This window comes from Mesoplodon bidens, assembly GCF_964165515.1.
Source record: "Mesoplodon bidens genome assembly, chromosome: 16".
In the NCBI taxonomy this organism is placed as follows: domain Eukaryota; kingdom Metazoa; phylum Chordata; class Mammalia; order Artiodactyla; family Ziphiidae; genus Mesoplodon; species Mesoplodon bidens.
This window is the reverse complement of record NC_138173.1, coordinates 40,334,637-40,352,368: the sequence shown is the minus strand read 5'-3', so window position 1 is coordinate 40,352,368 and position 17,732 is coordinate 40,334,637. Positions and strand designations below refer to the sequence as shown.

The following is a 17,732-nucleotide window of genomic DNA, read 5'->3' as shown; positions in this document are numbered from 1 at the left end:
CGTTTTGGTTTTCATTTTTCAAGATGCAAGACTTAAACATGTTAACATGCTGAATTCTCTGAATTCTTCTTTCTTTATCTTAAAATGGGGATAATAATGCCCCTTCTCCTTGGTCCATTGGATTGTTGTCAGAACAAATAAGATGATGTATGTGAAAGATTCTAAAGTACTGTGTAAAGAGCAATGTTATTTTGTATTCATAAATGTTGAAAATATGGAGTTATAAAAGTTAAGAGTCCACTGAAATATGTCTGGCTATCAAATCAATGAAAAAATTATAATCATCTGGATCTATAAATATTAAGAAAAATGTCTTGAATGCACACTACATGTTGGCAACCCTAAGTCTTAGAGGCTAACGACAGATTTCTAAGTCCTTTGCTGGACGAAATTCTTCTGGTGCTCCTAGGTTACAGCCTGGGCTTCCAGATGTCTTCATTATACCAGGAAAAAAATGTCAGTGAACCCTGGCAGATTACTGTGCATTAAGTCATCTGGGAGTTATTAGTCTTATGAGTAGTAGTTGTTAGATAAATATTTCTGGCATTCACCCAGTTTCACAAAGCAACAGAGTAGCTCCATAATTTAGAGCTCAGGACCAGTGAAAACCTGGTGAACGGCCACAGGTTGCTGACTGTGTTATTCTAAGGGGTGACTGAGGTATTCTGGGAAGTAAGCTAGCCATTTCAGGACTTCCCTCCTGGGAAAAGTAACCATCCAAAAGAATATGGTCCAATCATTATTTCACTAGTCACCAAAACTTTAAAGACTCTACAAAGAACATTATTTTTAGCACTGTGACATCAGTGTAACTAGGTTGTCTCTCATAAAACGTCTAACAAGTGGTTTTAGCATGCCCCATCTTCCTCCCCTGGGATGATACCTTATCCCCATAAAAGAAAAATGTCCCTTTCCTTTTCTCTGCCCTTTTGGACAACTCCTCTGACTGGGTTTCCTAGTTGCTGATGTGTCCTCAGTTATTTTTAAGGGTGTAGGGTGCTAATTATTTAAGGTCAAGCAGCTGTGACTCCAGCTCCAAAGAGCAATTGTGCAGAATAAAGAATGCTTCCTTTACAAAAGATATTAAAGATCTAGTCTTGAGACTCAAATAAACCCTATTTGCAATTATTTTTACTTTTTTTTTAATCTTAGAGAGACCAGGCCACAACACTAAAATGGTGCTTCTTTTATCCATGTTTCTCAAATATATTATCCTTGATATGTGACACTATGATATGTAGCTACTAAACTAGGCCCAATGTCTGCAGGTCAATTTTTGGACTTTTTATCCACTGCAATGCCGAATTTCCTCACACAACTGAGGATCAATAAAGCATGTTGCAATTACCTCAATCAGAAATACAAAGAAAAAGACAAAACTTACGCTGCCCTCAAAATAGACCTTCGTAAATATCAAGTATCTTTCATAAGTTTACCTCATTCAAATTTTGTAAATGTATTATTGTTAATTATCACCAATTAATAGAGAAGAATGCTGAGGCGCGAAGAGTTTTAAGAACATTCCCAAGATGGTATGAGATTAACAGATACAAACTACTATGTATAAAATAAATATGGAACAAGAATATATTGTATAGCAAAAGGAATTACAGCCATTATCTTGAAATAATTTATAATGGAGTGTAATCTGCAAAAATACTGAATCATTTTGCTGTACACCTGAAACTAATATAATATTGTAAATCAACTATACTTCGATAAAAAAAAAAAAAGAACATCCCCAAGGCCTCACGGTTCTTCAGAAGCAGAAGCAGGTCTACATCCAAGGTCCTCTGCTGCCTCAACTCTTTCCACTACACCATAGATGGCCCCTATCATGTAACCTGCTTTATTTGTATTTCACTTCTCTAGCAACAATGGAAAAAAGCCTGGCTGCCTCTGAAGTCTTTAGGAATCTTTGATGAAATGCAGACGTGAATTCAGTTCTCCCTCCAATGAAAATATATAAAATAAACTGGTTATATATAGAATGTTATGGGATCATCGTGGATGTGGAAAGCTTTGTAAAGGAATGCACAAATGATGCTTGGAATCCTGAAAAGGCCAAAAAAGATATTACAAACAAATGAACAAATGTAGAATGGGGGAAAAGTTCCATGAACAATCAGTATTTTCTTTTGACTGGTTTGTTTTTATTTCAAAAGGGCTTCTCTTTGATGGAAAACCCTGGTTTTTGAAAACATTTCAAATGAACATAATGACCAACCTGTAGATGGAGAAGGAAGCCACCGATCGAATGAGGGATGCCAAAGCCCCCACTTTGGCAGCTTCCACTGCCCCCTGGATGCGGTATTGCACTGCCCTCGAGTAGTTGGTATAAGGTTGATTGTAAACGACAATCTTCCCTCTTGCTTCTGGGGCCCTTCTCTGCAGTTCATCGAAAGAGGTCACCACCAGAACTTCTGCTGTAATGCCTACAAATAAAAGTCATACAAGGTTAACATATGGTTTCCGATCAGCCAGGGTGAATTGGCACACAAAAGGTCACACATGTTCTATCCACTACATCTGGCAAACTGGTTTGCAAAGATCAAAGTTTCAGAGCCATTTGCTATGGGAGAAAGATTCTGGGGGTTAGCCAGTTTCCCAAGAAAGAGAAAAGGCATTCAAAAAATATACGACTCATAAGGTTTTTCAACTCACTTGACCAGCTGCTATTAAATCACAAATTACTTGAAAAGATGTCTTTTTTTGCCTCTTTCCCACAGTATGACAGTAATTATTTATTTTTAAAAATGCATTTTAGAAAGCTCCCCTTGGGATTAATGAAACACATATTTATCTTTTCATAAAACTATTTTGATATGTTGCTAAACAACCTTCATTGACATCATACAAAGGATGGCAGTTTATAAAGAATGTTCTTAGAAGCCAATGATCTTCATAAATCCAACTTTTAACAAATGGTTAACGTAACCCTTCTCAAGAGCCACAAAAAGTCAGCTTGTTTTCTTTTCTTCCTTGTACCAAACCCTTTTAAAGAATGTGGAAACTTCCCATGCCTCTTGCTTTGTAGTACTTGTTCATCACCAAACATATCACTATTCTTCAGATAAAAATTCTGAAGATGTTGTATAATTGTCCTATAATCCTGTTGTCTCACTTAGAAAGATGTGGCATATTTCATCATACCACAAGACTTGCCCAGATCTTCCTGATTAGGGAACAGGATTTCACAGCTTGCACGAAGTCATTCAAAAACTGCCAGACCACTGAAGATTCAATTTGATGGAGTAGTTAGTGTGACAAGAAAAAAATATTTAGCAACAAAGGCCAGATGCAGTAGCTAAATATAACAATCTAAAATAAAGTGTCAGGCACCTACTGTTTTATGGCTTTAGCCATGCAGTCGTGAAATATATCAGTAAAACCCAAGTATCAACATAGATTTGGCATACTTCTTTAATTTTGCAAACTAGAGAACTGGGTTCTTCTGGAAGCTTAACACACGTCATTAAAATAGTAACTGTTACTTGGAAAATCCTTTTAAAATGCACTGCAGATATGAGATAATTCTTGCTTTCAATATGGACCCCATCACAATGGATTCTTTGGGCTGGCTCCTCTCCAACTTCCACCATCCGGACTGAATTTGTACTTTCACTTTAATGTGATTGACTACAGATCCATAAGCATGTCTCCACCAACATTCGGAACTCAGAATTTAATTTATAATCTAAAGAAAGCAATGTACAATCATGAAAAGTAAGGATGCCACTAGCTTTTTCACATAAATAAATATGTGATAAATATGTGTAAAAATACAAATAAGGGTTCAGCTAGACAGATGTTGAGATTCATAACTTTCTGAAACCTGGAGTTACCTTGAAATTTGACTGGTGTTATTGTTGGCATAGCACAGGAATTTTGTTGATGGTTTTCAGCTGTTCCTAATGAATAACAGATTCAATGGTCCACCCAAGGGGTGTCCCAGCAATAGGATAATTTTGGCATCTGGATTGGAGCCACTAGAAATGAAGCCAAATTTCTATAAATTTTCATAGGCCACTGCAAAATTAAAGTCATACAAGGGTAGAGCTTCACTATAGTTTGTGGTTCAAGTTCTTTTAACAAATGTGAGTGATGGAGTCCTAAAGAGCCAAAACCTAACCTAGACACCAGTTGCCAATGCAAAACACTGGTAGCAGCTATAGGTCAAAACCTATCACCATGAACTTGGAAGAAGTGTTCAAATGAATCTGTTTTCCTGAAAGCTTAGCGTCATGTCTGATTCCTCTGTCTCCTTCATCCTCCAGATCTCATCGGTCCTCAAACACTGATAATCTTCCCCCTTAAGTGTTGATTGAAAGCAGGTCCTCTGCCCTACCACATTAACACCCTCTCACATCAGGCCCTGGTTATCTCCCTGTTGGACTGCTATGAATTCCTCCTCCTCTACCCACCACCACCAGTGTCCCAGCCTCCAGCCCAACTCCCTCAAATTTAACTGCCACAGAGCTGCCAGGGTGAACAACTTGAACTGCTGAAAAGTCAGATGAGCCGATGTCACCATACCCCTGCCCCCTGCCCCCTCTGCTGATTACCCATCACTTCAACATACCAGTCAAAGCCTATCTATCTCTATAGACACAGGTTCCCTTTGATTTTAAATTCTATCAGTACTAAACTTAAAAGTTCCCACTTGCACCACGCCAGTCCACTTCTCAGCATCTTTGTTCATGCTATGGTACATCATGTCTTGTTGACCCCATTCTCCTAACTTTGCCATGTGACTAACACCTATTTATCCCTCAGGATGCCACTCCCTCCAACTCTACTCCATACTCTGTAATAACCTATATGGGAAAAGAATCTAAAAAAGAATGAATATATGCAGATGTATAACTGATTCACTTTGCTGTACACCTGAAACTAACATAACATTGTAAATCAACTATACTCCAATGAAAAAATAAAAGAAATAGACGGGGGCTTCCCTGGTGGCGCAGTGGTTTATTGTCCACCTGCCGATGCAGGGGACACGGGTTCGTGCCCCGGTCCGGGAGGATCCCATGTGCTGCGGAGCAGCTGGGCCCGTGGTCCCGTGGGCCATGGCCCCTGGGCCTGTGTGTCTGGAGCCTGTGCTCCACAACGGGAGAGGCCACAGCAGTGAGAGGCCCACGTACCGCAAAAAAAAAAAAGAAATAGACGGAAAAAAAAAAGAATCACTAGGGAGCATTCCCAAGGCCTCTGGCCTCTTGTCTCATCCCCCTCCCTCCACCTGCAGGAAGGCTGGTTCATGCACCACTCTCCTCTGGACTTTCAGAGGCAAGTTCATACCTGGGCACTAGACAGTGAAACGGTTTATTTATGACTCTCTCTACCACCTAAACTGTGAACTCCTCAGGGTTTGGGGCCATGTTCACTTTTGTTTGTATCTCCTAGGCCTAGCATAGTGCTTGGTATATGTGTAGGAAGTCAGTCAATAAACTTGCCTTAAATGGCACTGCTCCAAACAAGGGACCATTGACTGGGTCTAAAGCATTTCCATAAAAGTGCAATTTACCTTTAAAGTTGGATAGTGCTTCTCCCACAATAACTCAAGAGTCTGACTCTCTGACCACCCAGAGCACAGCTGTACCAGAATAACCAAGCAAAAAAAGGTCTGGGGGCAGTCAGAATAGAAATATAAATTCCAAGTATGAAAACTCAGATACTTGAACATAAGAAAGCTCTTCCGCTCTTAGAGCCTAGTTACCCTTACTTTACATAAAATTCTAAATCTAGTGCTTAAACCTATGAACTATAAGAGACAACAAATCAAAAAGAAGAGAGAGGTTTGGAAGCTGATATCAGTACCACAAAAAACAATGTCAGAGACAGAAACATGAAAAATAACAAATACATACTTACAGACTTCTTTGCAATGTCGGAAATGTTCTGTATCTGGGCTAACACAGTAGCCATTAGACACATGTGGCTACTGAACACCTGAAATGTGACTAATCTGACTCAGAAACTGAATTTTTAAGGTCATTTATTTTAATTAATTTATATTCACATTTAAATAGCCATATGTACATAGTGGCTGCTATGTAGAACTCACAATCACTGCAGGTTCAGCCATTATGTAGGCAAGTAGGCAAAAGCATCTCTGCTGGCCCTGAGGGACTTGCTTCACAACAGTTCAGTAACAGAAGTGGTCACAGTCCAGGCGGACTATATGCAGTACCCATTGTTTGGGAAGGCAGGGTGTGTACAAAATACTTAAGGAAGATTTTGGCTCTAATTTGAATAAAATAAAACCAGGCCATCTGGAGAACTTCACTCTTCCATATTAGTTTGTGTTTCAACACATTTTACATAAAGGAAATGCTTCTGCTCTCCTACAAGTCATCAGCCTCCTATTCTTTTCTGTCCTCTCATCTCCCTTTTTCCAATGCCCTCCTTCCAAAAGCTAGTATATGAAAACCTCAAAGAACACAAAACCAGTATCAGATGCCCCGATCTCCTTATTAATAATTATAACCCACTCCCAACCCCCATCCCTCTTTTCTGGTTTAATTTTCCCATATCAATTATCAGCTTCCAGTTGCATCCACTACAGTAATGTAAGCTCCATGGGGGGTGAAAATTCTTGTCTGTTTTATTCATTAATGTTATCAAAGTGCCTGAAGCGGTGCCGACATGTAATATGTGAAATTCACTCACACACACTTATAGGCACAAATACACACATGTACACATGCATATACTGAATGAATAAAAAGAAACCCAAAATAAAAGTATAATAATACCCCATCCCTACTCACTTCTCAAAAATGTATACTTCCAAGGAACTTGGATATGTCTGTAGGTCAGCATAATTGATAATAATAATAATAGCCATATTTGAATATCTAATGTTTATACTTGTGTTCACAGCAACTCTGCAAAGTAGTTATTAGGAAGACACTGAAGTGCCTAGAAATAAGTTTATACAACTATGAGGTGCTGAAACTGAGAGTTGTTGGTGGTCTGAACCCAAGGATCACGTTCCTCCTATTAACTGCATTGCTATCTTCTTTCACAGATGTAAAATATATCTAAAGAAAAGCTCAGGGGGCTTCCCTGGTGGCGCAGTGGTTGAGAGTCCGCCTGCCGATGCAGGGGACACGGGTGCGTGCCCCAGTCCGGGAAGATCCCATATGCTGCGGAGCAGCTGGGCCTGTGAGCTGTGGCCGCTGAGCCTGCAGGTCTGGAGCCTGCGGGTCCGGAGCCTGTGCTCCACAACAGGAGAGGCCACAACAGTGAGAGGCCCGCATACCGCAAAAAAAAAAAAAAAAAAAAGAAAAGCTCAGGATTTTCATTTTAAGAGGAATAAGAAGAAACATAAATAAGTATACAAAAGCCTGCCTAAGTTTTCAGTTATTTTTTCTCAGTCTACTCAGGGTCTTGCTCGTAAATCAGAGCGCTGTTATCACACTAGGTCCCAATCTACTCATAGGGGAGTTTGGAAGGGATGCTTCACTCTAAGACAAGAGTCATCAGACTTTTAGAGTAATGAAAAGGATTACGGCAGTTCATTCTGAAGAAAATGTAAGACTGAAGCTATAAATATTCATATTATAAAGTGACTCTCTTGGCTACAGCTGATTATACCACAGAAGTAGTATAAAAATTCTCAGGTTCCCTTCTATTCTCCACACCTAATTTTCAAAATTGACCAATTTATTTTTTTTTAAACGACTTACCCCGTGCAACAGATACAGACTGCTGTGGTGTTGGCTCGGATATTTACTCTATGGAGAATCTGATACGCAGACTCTAATCTCAGTCTCTTCTGACCTGACTCCTCCCAAGAACCGTTATGAACAGGAAGATAGTGAAGTGAGAATTTTATAATGTTTTCTACTATTAAGAGACTACAGACAGAAAAACCTGTCTCTGGGGTTCAGTTCAATGTGGTTAAGTCTTAGGAAATTGATTCTGATTTTGGAAGACTTCACCCCAAGCAATAGTTACTCCAGCCCCACCCAGAAGGAAGCCTAGTATCTTACTCTTACCACGTGGTCTTTTGCCAAATGCACCATACAAGATAACCAGGTCCAGTGCAATGGCTGGTTTCCCTGAATTCAGTTATGGAGAAAGGGTAAGAGTCATTCTCAGAAATTCAGTGTTTTGGCCTGAAGTGGTAAGGAAATTGCAAATTCATGGCAAGGCAGATAAAATAATCTCAGAACAGTACTTTCTGGGTATCCATTTGTTTATGGAATGTATTATGATTGTGCAACACTCTTTTCATGGAGGAACTAGCTTTAAAGATTCAAAGTCATTCAACAAATGTACAGCCCTCCTACGGGGTGGGCTTTGTGCTGAGCACTGGGGACGATATGAATCTGATCCGTTCCACTCCTATCCTCAAAAACTGTATAATCTGGGGAAGAAAAATAGGTAAGCAATAACTTTAAAAAGAGCACAGAATGTCACAAGTGCTAAATGAAAGTACAAAGTAAAATTTCACACACACACACAGAAAAATTAACATAAATCAGTATCAATTCTGACTGAGGGAAATCTAGAAAGTTTCCAAGAAGGTAAAACTTTAAGTGGGGCTTAGAAGATTTTAATAGCCTGATAATAAACAAAAGGGCATTCCCAGGTAAAGAACAAAGAAGGGAACACAAAAACAGATGAAACATCTATTCCTTTACAGTGAATAGGAGGCTTCCTGCCAGGGCCCAGAAGACAGTGGGACATTCTAAAATCTTCTAGTTTTAACCAAGACATTTATGGACCCCTATCATTCTTTGAATTCCAAGAAAGCAAGTGAAACAGTCTCCTTGAAATAATTTTCAGGAAAAGATGAATAAACTCAGCTATTAGTTGAGTCAAAGTTAGAAGAGCAAGAGGCAAAGCACAGCCGCAAACGACTGTGACCCACCCTCTCCAAACTGGATTCTGAGAGTGGGCTCAAATCAAACCTGGTCCATCCACCTTGCATGCGAGCCCAGACCAGACTTCATTACAATCCACGGACACAATAAATTATCATCATCTCTAGAAAGGCAGCCGTGTGCCCAGCGAAGCAGCATGCCACAAAGCCGTCTTTCCATACTAACACTTGAGGACGAGCCACAAGCAAGGCAGCTGGTCTACCTTGACCTCTAAAATACAGAATTTACACACTTTGTCATTTGCTGGAGAGCTGCCTACCCTAGGACCATTATGTTTGAGTCAACATGTAATGTAGGCCACTCAAGTTGTCCAGAGATCCAGTTCAGCAACATCCAGCAGCCACAAGCACAGGGAACAGACCAATCCTTAGCAATTTGATCAGTTAGAATCCAAACTGCTTCCACAGCAGGAAAGGCAGTCACACTATCAGGTACCTTGATTAATTTTAGCAATTATCAAAGGGAGCATTTCTAGTCTAAAAATGAGGTGTATTGTGTTTGAAACACAGTTGCTTTGAAACATGGTTTGTTTGAAACATGATTGAAGTGGTTGCTTTCTCCCCAAACACTGGATATTTCTTTGTAACAGGGATGAGCGAGGGCTTTTGCAAAAACCACTGTCATCTAATATATCTGGTAAAGTGAGCAGCCGTAAGGTACTGTGTACCTCGGTCAGCTTCCAGCAGTATTTAAGGAGTAAAATCCACAGGCCTTAGTGGTAGAGGGGCTACAGAGGTGAGTTTCTGTAGACTGAAACAGGACTTGTTACCATGGCCCAGGAGGCCTCGCCAGCTTTGCTGAGAAGGTGAGATCCAGAAATGAGTGTTAACGGGCTAGGGGACATTGGCAGGGAGGCTGGGGGGAGGCGGGAGGGAGGAGAGCACTGAGATTACAGTAAGCAGAGAGTGAGGGAGAGAATGGCATGAGAGGAGGCTGGTGGTGTGTAGGCGATGTCACATGGGAGCCCTGTAGCTGTACTAAGGAACCTGGGTGGGGATAGAGAAGTCAGGCACATTCAGATTTACATTTAGAAAATATCACTAGGCTTAGTGTGATGGAAGGAGGCTTGGAAGAGGTAAAGGAAGGAGGTGGGCTTGGAGGAGGGCTATTTAGGGGACCACTGCCACATTCTGGCTGGGAGGTGACGTGGCTTGGAGTAAGGCAGGGCAGTAGAGGAAAAGAATAGTGAACGACTTTGAGCGACAGTATGGAAGGGACACCATTTACTTTGACGGGGAAACTGATTTCGTAGAGTTTTGCATTCCACTAACCACACTGCCCCATCTATTAATGATTGTTTTCCTGGGGAAAGTTGTACGTAAACTGAAATTTAGTGACCAGATCATTCAAAATGAAGAGGACAATTTTTAAATTTGTTTTTGTTTTTTAATTTTTATTGGAGTATAAATTAAATAAATAAAAGCTGATCTACAACGTTGTGCTCATTTCAGGTGTGCAGCAAAGTGAATCAGTTATACATCCACTTCTTTTTAGATTCTTTTCCCACATAGGTCATTACAGAGTATTGAATAGAGTTCCCTGTGATATACAGTAGGTCCTTGTTTATATATAGTAGTTGTGTATTTGTCAAACCCAATCTCCCAATTTATCCCTCCCCCGCCATACCCCCTGGTAATGATAAGTTTGTCTTCTGCATCTGTAACTCTATTTCTATTTCGTAGATAAGTTCATTTGTACTCTTTTTTTAGCTTCCACATATAAGCAGTATCATATGATATTTGTCTTTCTCTGTCTGAATAAGGTGAACCCTATTAGTAAAATAAGCATCTTACTCTCAAACATTTTTAGAAACAAAAGTACTTATATATTACATTATGCATTCTTCAAGATATACTTAAAATGGGGTATTTTCTTTATCAGTAACAAAAAGTATCCATCATTATGTCCTGGCTATAAAGCTCACTAGTCTTTGATCCTGAATAATTTGCTTAACTTTCCCCAGCCTATAACATGGGAATCACAATGACGTTGATACCACCAGGATTCATGGGAGCATTGTATGAGATGATAGAGGTAAAAATTGCTCTGTGTGTTATAAAGCATTATAAGACAAGAGTAGGTATGCAAGGGTTCTGGACACATAGAATAAGTATAAGCAATAAATACATGATTTATTTAAAATTCCATTTCAAGAAATTACCAGGAATAAAACAAAAATAGTGGCTATGACTTCAGCAAATATGGAGCCTCCTGGCTCAGAGCAGAGCTAGTCTTCATCAGGTCAGACAGCTCCAGAGGCTGTGTGACTTCTTGTCAGGTTTGACTAAAGCAGTAACTTAGGCAGACCCCACATCAGGCTGTGCAGAGAAGCTGAGTAGGTTTCATGGGTCTACTTTGGCAGCAAAGGGTACAGAAGGTGAGAGGAGTAGGGAAGGGACTTTTTTGAGTAGCATCAGAAGAACAGGCCACTATAGAAAAAGATACCATGGGCCCTACCTAAACTTACATCTATGTTATATTCTACTATTTTCTCTACCCTTCTCTATAAAAGAAGGACACAAGCCCATCAACTGCCTTGGAAACTGCAGGGTCTCTCTTGGAACACAGTGACACTGGGCTTGCCCATAAGACTCACTCTGGCCAATGGAATGTGAATGACTGGTGTGTGTGGTCACAGCTGAGCAGGAACTTTAAGAGCCACTGCAAGTTTTGACTGTCACTAAGAGCCCTGTATGTTTCAGCCACAAGAATGGCATGTTCCAGATGGGGGTTTCTCCTACAGCCTGGATCCTGGAGTGAAAGAGATAACTGAGTCAGAAACAAAGGCACTACCAACTTTATATATATATATATACACATACACACACATATATATGTCATATATATATATGTATATATATATATATATATATATATATATATATATATATATATATATACATGACATAAATCTTAGTGGTTGCAAGCCATAGAGATTGGGGGTTGTGTGTTATCCCTGCATTACTGAGGAAAAGCTGAGTAATGCAGGAGCCCTGAATTCAAAGTTTCTATCAGGGCATTTCACAATCTGCAGCTGATGACAGATAAGATATAGAATAAATATATTTAATAACTTAGGGAAGACTGTTCAGTGAAAATTACATAACTACTGTCTTCCTCCTATCACACATCAAAGCGATCAAATGATTAACACCAAACAGTAGAAAACAAACAAATCTGAAGAAGAATTTAGCAAGACTCAGTGATTTAACACACACAGACTAAATGACAAAGCATTTTAAGTAGGAGATAAACCCTAGAGATCATTAAAATACAGTCTGGGGCCTCCCTGGTGGCGCAGTGGTTGAGAGTCCGCCTGCCGATGCAGGGGATACGGGTTCGTGCCCCGGTCTGGGAGGATCCCATATGCCGCGGAGCGGCTGGGCCCGTGAGCCATGGCCGCTGGGCCTGCGCATCCGGAGCCTGTGCTCCGCAACGGGAGAGGCCACAACAGTGAGAGGCCCGCATACCGCAAAAAGAAAAAAAAAAAAAAAAAAAAAAAAAAAAAAAAAAAAAAAAAAATACAGTCTGGGCAGCTCAGTTGGCTAACGTACCTGATGTCACTTCTAAGGAAACAAGCAGCCCTGTTGTATGTTAAATAATTCTATATACTTTTTTTTCTTGTTGTTTGTTTGTTTTTGTTTTTTTATTAGTTTCTGCTTTATAACAAAGTGAATCAGTCATACATATACATCTGTTCCCACATCCCTTCCCTCATGCATCTCCCTCCCTCCCACCCTCCCCATCCCACCCCTCCAGGCGGTCACAAAGCACCGAGCTGATCTCCCTGTGCTCTGCGGCTGCTTCCCACTATCTACCTACCTTACGTTTGGTAGTGTATATATGTCCATGCCTCTCTTTCGCTTTGTCACAGCTTACCCTTCCCCCTCCCCATATCCTCAAGTCCATTCTCAAGTAGGTCTGTGTCTTTATTCCCGTTTTACCCCTAGGTTCTTCATGACATTTTTTTTTAATTCCATATATATGTGTTAGCATACGGTATTTGTCTTTCTCTTTCTGACTTACTTCACTCTGTATGACAGACTCTAGGTCTATCCACCTCATTACAAATAGCTCAGTTTCGTTTCTTTTTATGGCTGAGTAATATTCCATTGTATATATGTGCCACATCTTCTTTATCCATTCATCCAATGATGGACACTTAGGTTGTTTCCAGCTCCGGGCTATTGTGAATAGAGCTGCAATGAACATTTCAGTACATGTCTCTTTTTGAATTATGGTTTTCTCAGGGTATATGCCCAGTAGTGGGATTACTGGGTCATATGGTAGTTCTATTTTTAGTTTTTTAAGGAACCTCCATACCGTTCTCCATAGTGGCTGTACCAATTGACATTCCCACCAGCAGTGCAAGAGTGTTCCCTTTTCTCCACACCCTCTCCAGCATTTATTGTTTCTAGATTTTTTGATGATGGCCATTCTGACTGGTGTGAGATGATATCTCATTGTAGTTTTGATTTGCATTTCTCTAATGAGTAAAGATGTTGATCATCCTTTCATGTGTTTGTTGGCAGTCTGTATATCTTCTGTGGAGAAATGTCTATTTAGGTCTTCTGCCCATTTTTGGATTGGGTTGTTTGTTTTTTTGCTATTGAGCTGCATGAGCTGTTTATAAATTTTGGAGATTAATCCTTTGTCAGTTGCTTCATTTGCAAATATTTTCTCCCATTCTGAGGGTTGTCTTTTGGTCTTGTTTATGGTTTCCTTTGCTGTGCAAAAGCTTTGAAGTTTCATTAGGTCCCAGTTGTTTATCTTTGTTTTTATTTCCATTTCTCTAGGAGGTGGGTCCAAGAGGATCTTGCTGTGATTTATGTCATAGAGTGTTCTGCCTATGTTTTCCTCTAAGAGTTTGATAGTTTCTCGCCTTACATTTAGGTCTTTAATCCATTTTGAGGTTATTTTTGTGTATGGTGTTAGGGAATGATCTAATCTCATACTTTTACATGTCCCTGTCCAGTTTTCCCAGCACCACTTATTGAAGAGGCTGTCCTTTCTCCACTGTACATTCCTGCCTCCTTTATCAAAGATAAGTTGACCATATGTGCGTGGGTTTATCTCTGGGCTTTCTATCCTGTTCCATTGATCTATCTTTCTGTTTTTATGCCAGTACCACACTCTCTTGATTACTGTAGCTTTGTAGTATAGTCGAAGTCAGGGAGCCTGATTCCTCCAGCTCCATTTTTCGTTCTCAAGATTGCTTTGGCTATTCGGGGTCTTTTGTTTTTCCAAACAAATTTTGAAATGTTTTGTTCTAGTTCTGTGAAAAATGCCAGTGGTAGTTTGATAGGGATTGCATTGAATCTGTAGATTGCTTTGGGTAGTAGAGTCATTTTCACAATATTGATTCTTCCAATCCAGGAGCATGGTATATCTCTCCATCTATTTGTATCATCTTTAATTTCTTTCATCAGTGTCTTATAATTTTCTGCATACAGGTCTTTTGTCTCCTTAGGTAGGTTTATTCCTAGATATTTTATGCTTTTTGCTGCAATGGTAAATGGGAGTGTTTTCTTCATTTCATTTTCAGATTTTTCGTCATTAGTGTACAGGAATGCCAGAGATTTCTGTACATTAATTTTGTATCCTGCTACTTTACCAAATTCATTGATTAGCTCTAGTAGTTTTCTGGTAGCATCTTTAGGATTCTCTATGGATAGTATCATGTCATCTGCAAACAGTGACAGCTTTACTTCTACTTTTCCGATTTGGATTCCTTTTATTTCCTTTTCTTCTCTGATTGCTGTGGCTAAAACTTCCAAAACTCGGTTGAATAAGAGTGGTGAGTGTGGGCAGCCTTGTCTTGTTCCTGATCTTAGTGGAAATGGTTTCAGTTTTTCACCATTGAGGACAATGCTGGCTGTGGGTTTGTCATATATGGCCTTTATTATGTTGAGGAAAGTTCCCTCTATGCCTACTTTCTGCAGGGTTTTTATCATAAATGGGTGTTGAATTTTGTCGAAAGCTTCCTCTGCATCTACTGAGATGATCATATGGTTTTTCTCCTTCAACTTGTCAATATGGTGTATCACATTGATTGATTTGCGTATACTGAAGAATCCTTGCATTCCTGGAATAAACCCCACTTGATCATGGTGTATGATCCTTTTAATGTGCTGTTGGATTCTGTTTGCTAGTATTTTGTTGAGGATTTTTGCATCTATGTTCATCAGTGATATTGGCCTGTAGTTTTCTTTCTTTGTGGCATCCTTGCCTGGTTTTGGTATCAAGGTGATGGTGGCCTCGTAGAATGAGTTTGGGAGTGTTCCTTCCTCTGATATTGTTTGGAAGAGTTTGAGAAGGATGGGTGTTAGCTCTTCTCTAAATGTTTGATAGAATTCACCTGTGAAGCCATCTGGTCCTGGGCTTTTGTTTGTTGGAAGATTTTTAATCACAGTTTCACTTTCAGTGCTTGTGAATGGTCTATTCATATTTTCTATTTCTTCCTGATTCAGTCTTGGCAGGTTGTGCATTTCTAAGAATTTGTCCATTTCTTCCAGGTTGTCCCTTTTATTGGCATAGAGTTGCTTGTAGTAATCTCTCATGATCTTTTGTATTTCTGCAGTGTCAGTTGTTACTTCTCCTTTTTCATTTCTAATTCTATTGATTTGAGTCTTCTCCCTTCTTTTCTTGATGAGTCTGGCTAATGGTTTGTCAATTTTGTTTATCTTCTCAAAGAACCAGCTTTTAGTTTTATTGATCTTTGCTATCGTTTCCTTCATTTCTTTTTCATTTATTTCTGATCTGATCTTTATGATTTCTTTCCTTCTGCTAACTTTGGGGGTTTTTTGTTCTTCTTTCTCTAATTGCTTTAGGTGCAGGGTCAGGTTGTTTACTCGAGATGTTTCCTGTTTCTTAAGGTGGGTTTGTATTGCTCTAAACTTCCCCCTTAGAACTGCTTTTGCTGCGTCCCATAGGTTTGGGGTCATCGTGTCTCCATTGTCATTTGTTTCTAGGTATTTTTTAATTTCCTCTTTGATTTCTTCAGTGATCACTTCGTTATTGAGTAGTGTATTGCTTAGCCTCCATGTGTTTGTATTTTTTACAGATCTTTTCCTGTAATTGATGTCTAGTCTCATAGCATTGTGGTCGGAAAAGATACTTGATACAATTTCAATTTTCTTAAATTTACCAAGGCTTGATTTGTGACCCAAGATATGATCTATCCTGGAGAATGTTCCATGAGCACTTGAGAAAAATGTGTATTCTGTTGTTTTGGGATGGAATGTCCTATAAATATCAATTAAGTCCATCTTGTTTAATGTATCATTTAAAGCCTGTGTTTCCTTATTTATTTTCATTTTGGATGATCTGTCCATTGGTGAAAGTGCGGTGTTAAAGCCCCCTACTATGATTGTGTTACTGTCGATTTCCCCTTTTATGGCTGTTAGTATTTGCCTTATGTATTGAGGTGGTCCTATGTTGGGTGCATAAATATTTACAATTGTTATATCTTCTTCTTGGATCGATCCCTTTATCGTTATGTAGTGTCCTTCTTTGTCTCTTCTAATAGTCTTTATTTTAAAGTCTATTTTGTCTGATATAAGAATTGCTACTCCAGCTTTCTTTTGATTTCCATTTGCATGGAATATCTTTTTCCATCCACTTACTTTCAATCTGTATGTGTCTCTAGGTCTGAAGTGGGTCTCTTGTAGACAGCATATATATGGGTCTTGTTTTTGTATCCATTCAGCCACTCTGTGTCTTTTGGTGGGAGCATTTAGTCCACTTACGTTTAAGGTAATTATTGATTTGTATGTTCCTATTCCCATTTCCTTAATTGCTTTGGGTTTGTTATTGTAGGTATATTCCTTCTGTTGTGTTTCTTGCCTAGAGAAGTTCCTTTAGCATTTGTTGTAAAGCTGGTTTGGTGATGCTGAACTCTCTCAGCTTTTGCTTGTCTGTAAACGTTTTAATTTCTCCATCAAATCTGAATGAGATCCTTGCTGGGTAGAGTAACCTTGGTTGCAGGTTTCTCTCCTTCATCACTTTAATTATGTCCTGCCACTCCCTTCTGGCTTGTAGAGTTTCTGCTGAGAGATCAGCTGTTAACCTGATGGGGATTCCCTTGTGTGTTATTTGTTGTTTTTGCCTTGCTGCTTTTAATATGATTTCTTTGTGTTTAATTTTTGACAGTTTGATTAATATGTGTCTTGGCGTATTTCTCCTTGGATTTATTCTGTATGGGACTCTCTGTGACTCCTGGACTTGATTAACTATTTCCTTTCCCATATTAGGGAAGTTTTCAACTATAATCTCTTCAAATATTTTCTCAGTCCCTTTCTTTTTCTCTTCTTCTTCTGGAACCCCTATAATTCGAATGTTGGTGCGTTTAATGTTGTCTCAGAGGTCTCTGAGACTGCCCTCTGTTCTTTTCATTCTTTTTTCTTTATTTTGCTCTGCATCAGCTATTTCCACTATTTTATCTTCCACCTCACTTATCCGTTCTTCTGCCTCAGTTATTCTGCTATTGATCCCATCTAGAGTATTTTTCATTTCATTTATTGTGTTTTTAATCGATGCTTGATTCATCTTTAGTTCTTCTAGGTCCTTGTTAACTGTTTCTTGCATTTTGTCTATTCTATTTCCAAGATTTTGGACCTTGGAAATAGAATCTTGGATCATCTTTACTATCATTATTCTGAATTCTTTTTCAGGTAGACTGCCTATTACCTCTTCATTTGTTAGGTCTGGTAGGTTTTTATCTTGCTCCTTCACCTGCTGTGTGTTTTTCTGTCTTCTCATTTTGCTTCTGTTACTGTGTTTGGGGTCTCCTTTTTGCAGGCTGCAGATTCGTAGTTCCCGTTGTTTTTGGTGTCT

General features: G+C 39.3%; 1 protein-coding gene across 3 annotated transcripts in view; it reads right to left on the bottom strand.

Annotated features, from left to right (window-relative positions):
- Positions 1-17,732, bottom strand: part of CPQ (carboxypeptidase Q) — a 513,729-nt gene that overhangs the window by 334,233 nt on the left and 161,764 nt on the right. For all 3 annotated transcript variants that reach the window (XM_081258893.1, XM_081258895.1, XM_081258894.1), the window contains exon 3: positions 2,228-2,435. In XM_081258893.1, the coding sequence (XP_081115019.1) occupies positions 2,228-2,435 (208 nt within the window). The remainder of the gene's footprint in view (positions 1-2,227; positions 2,436-17,732) is intronic.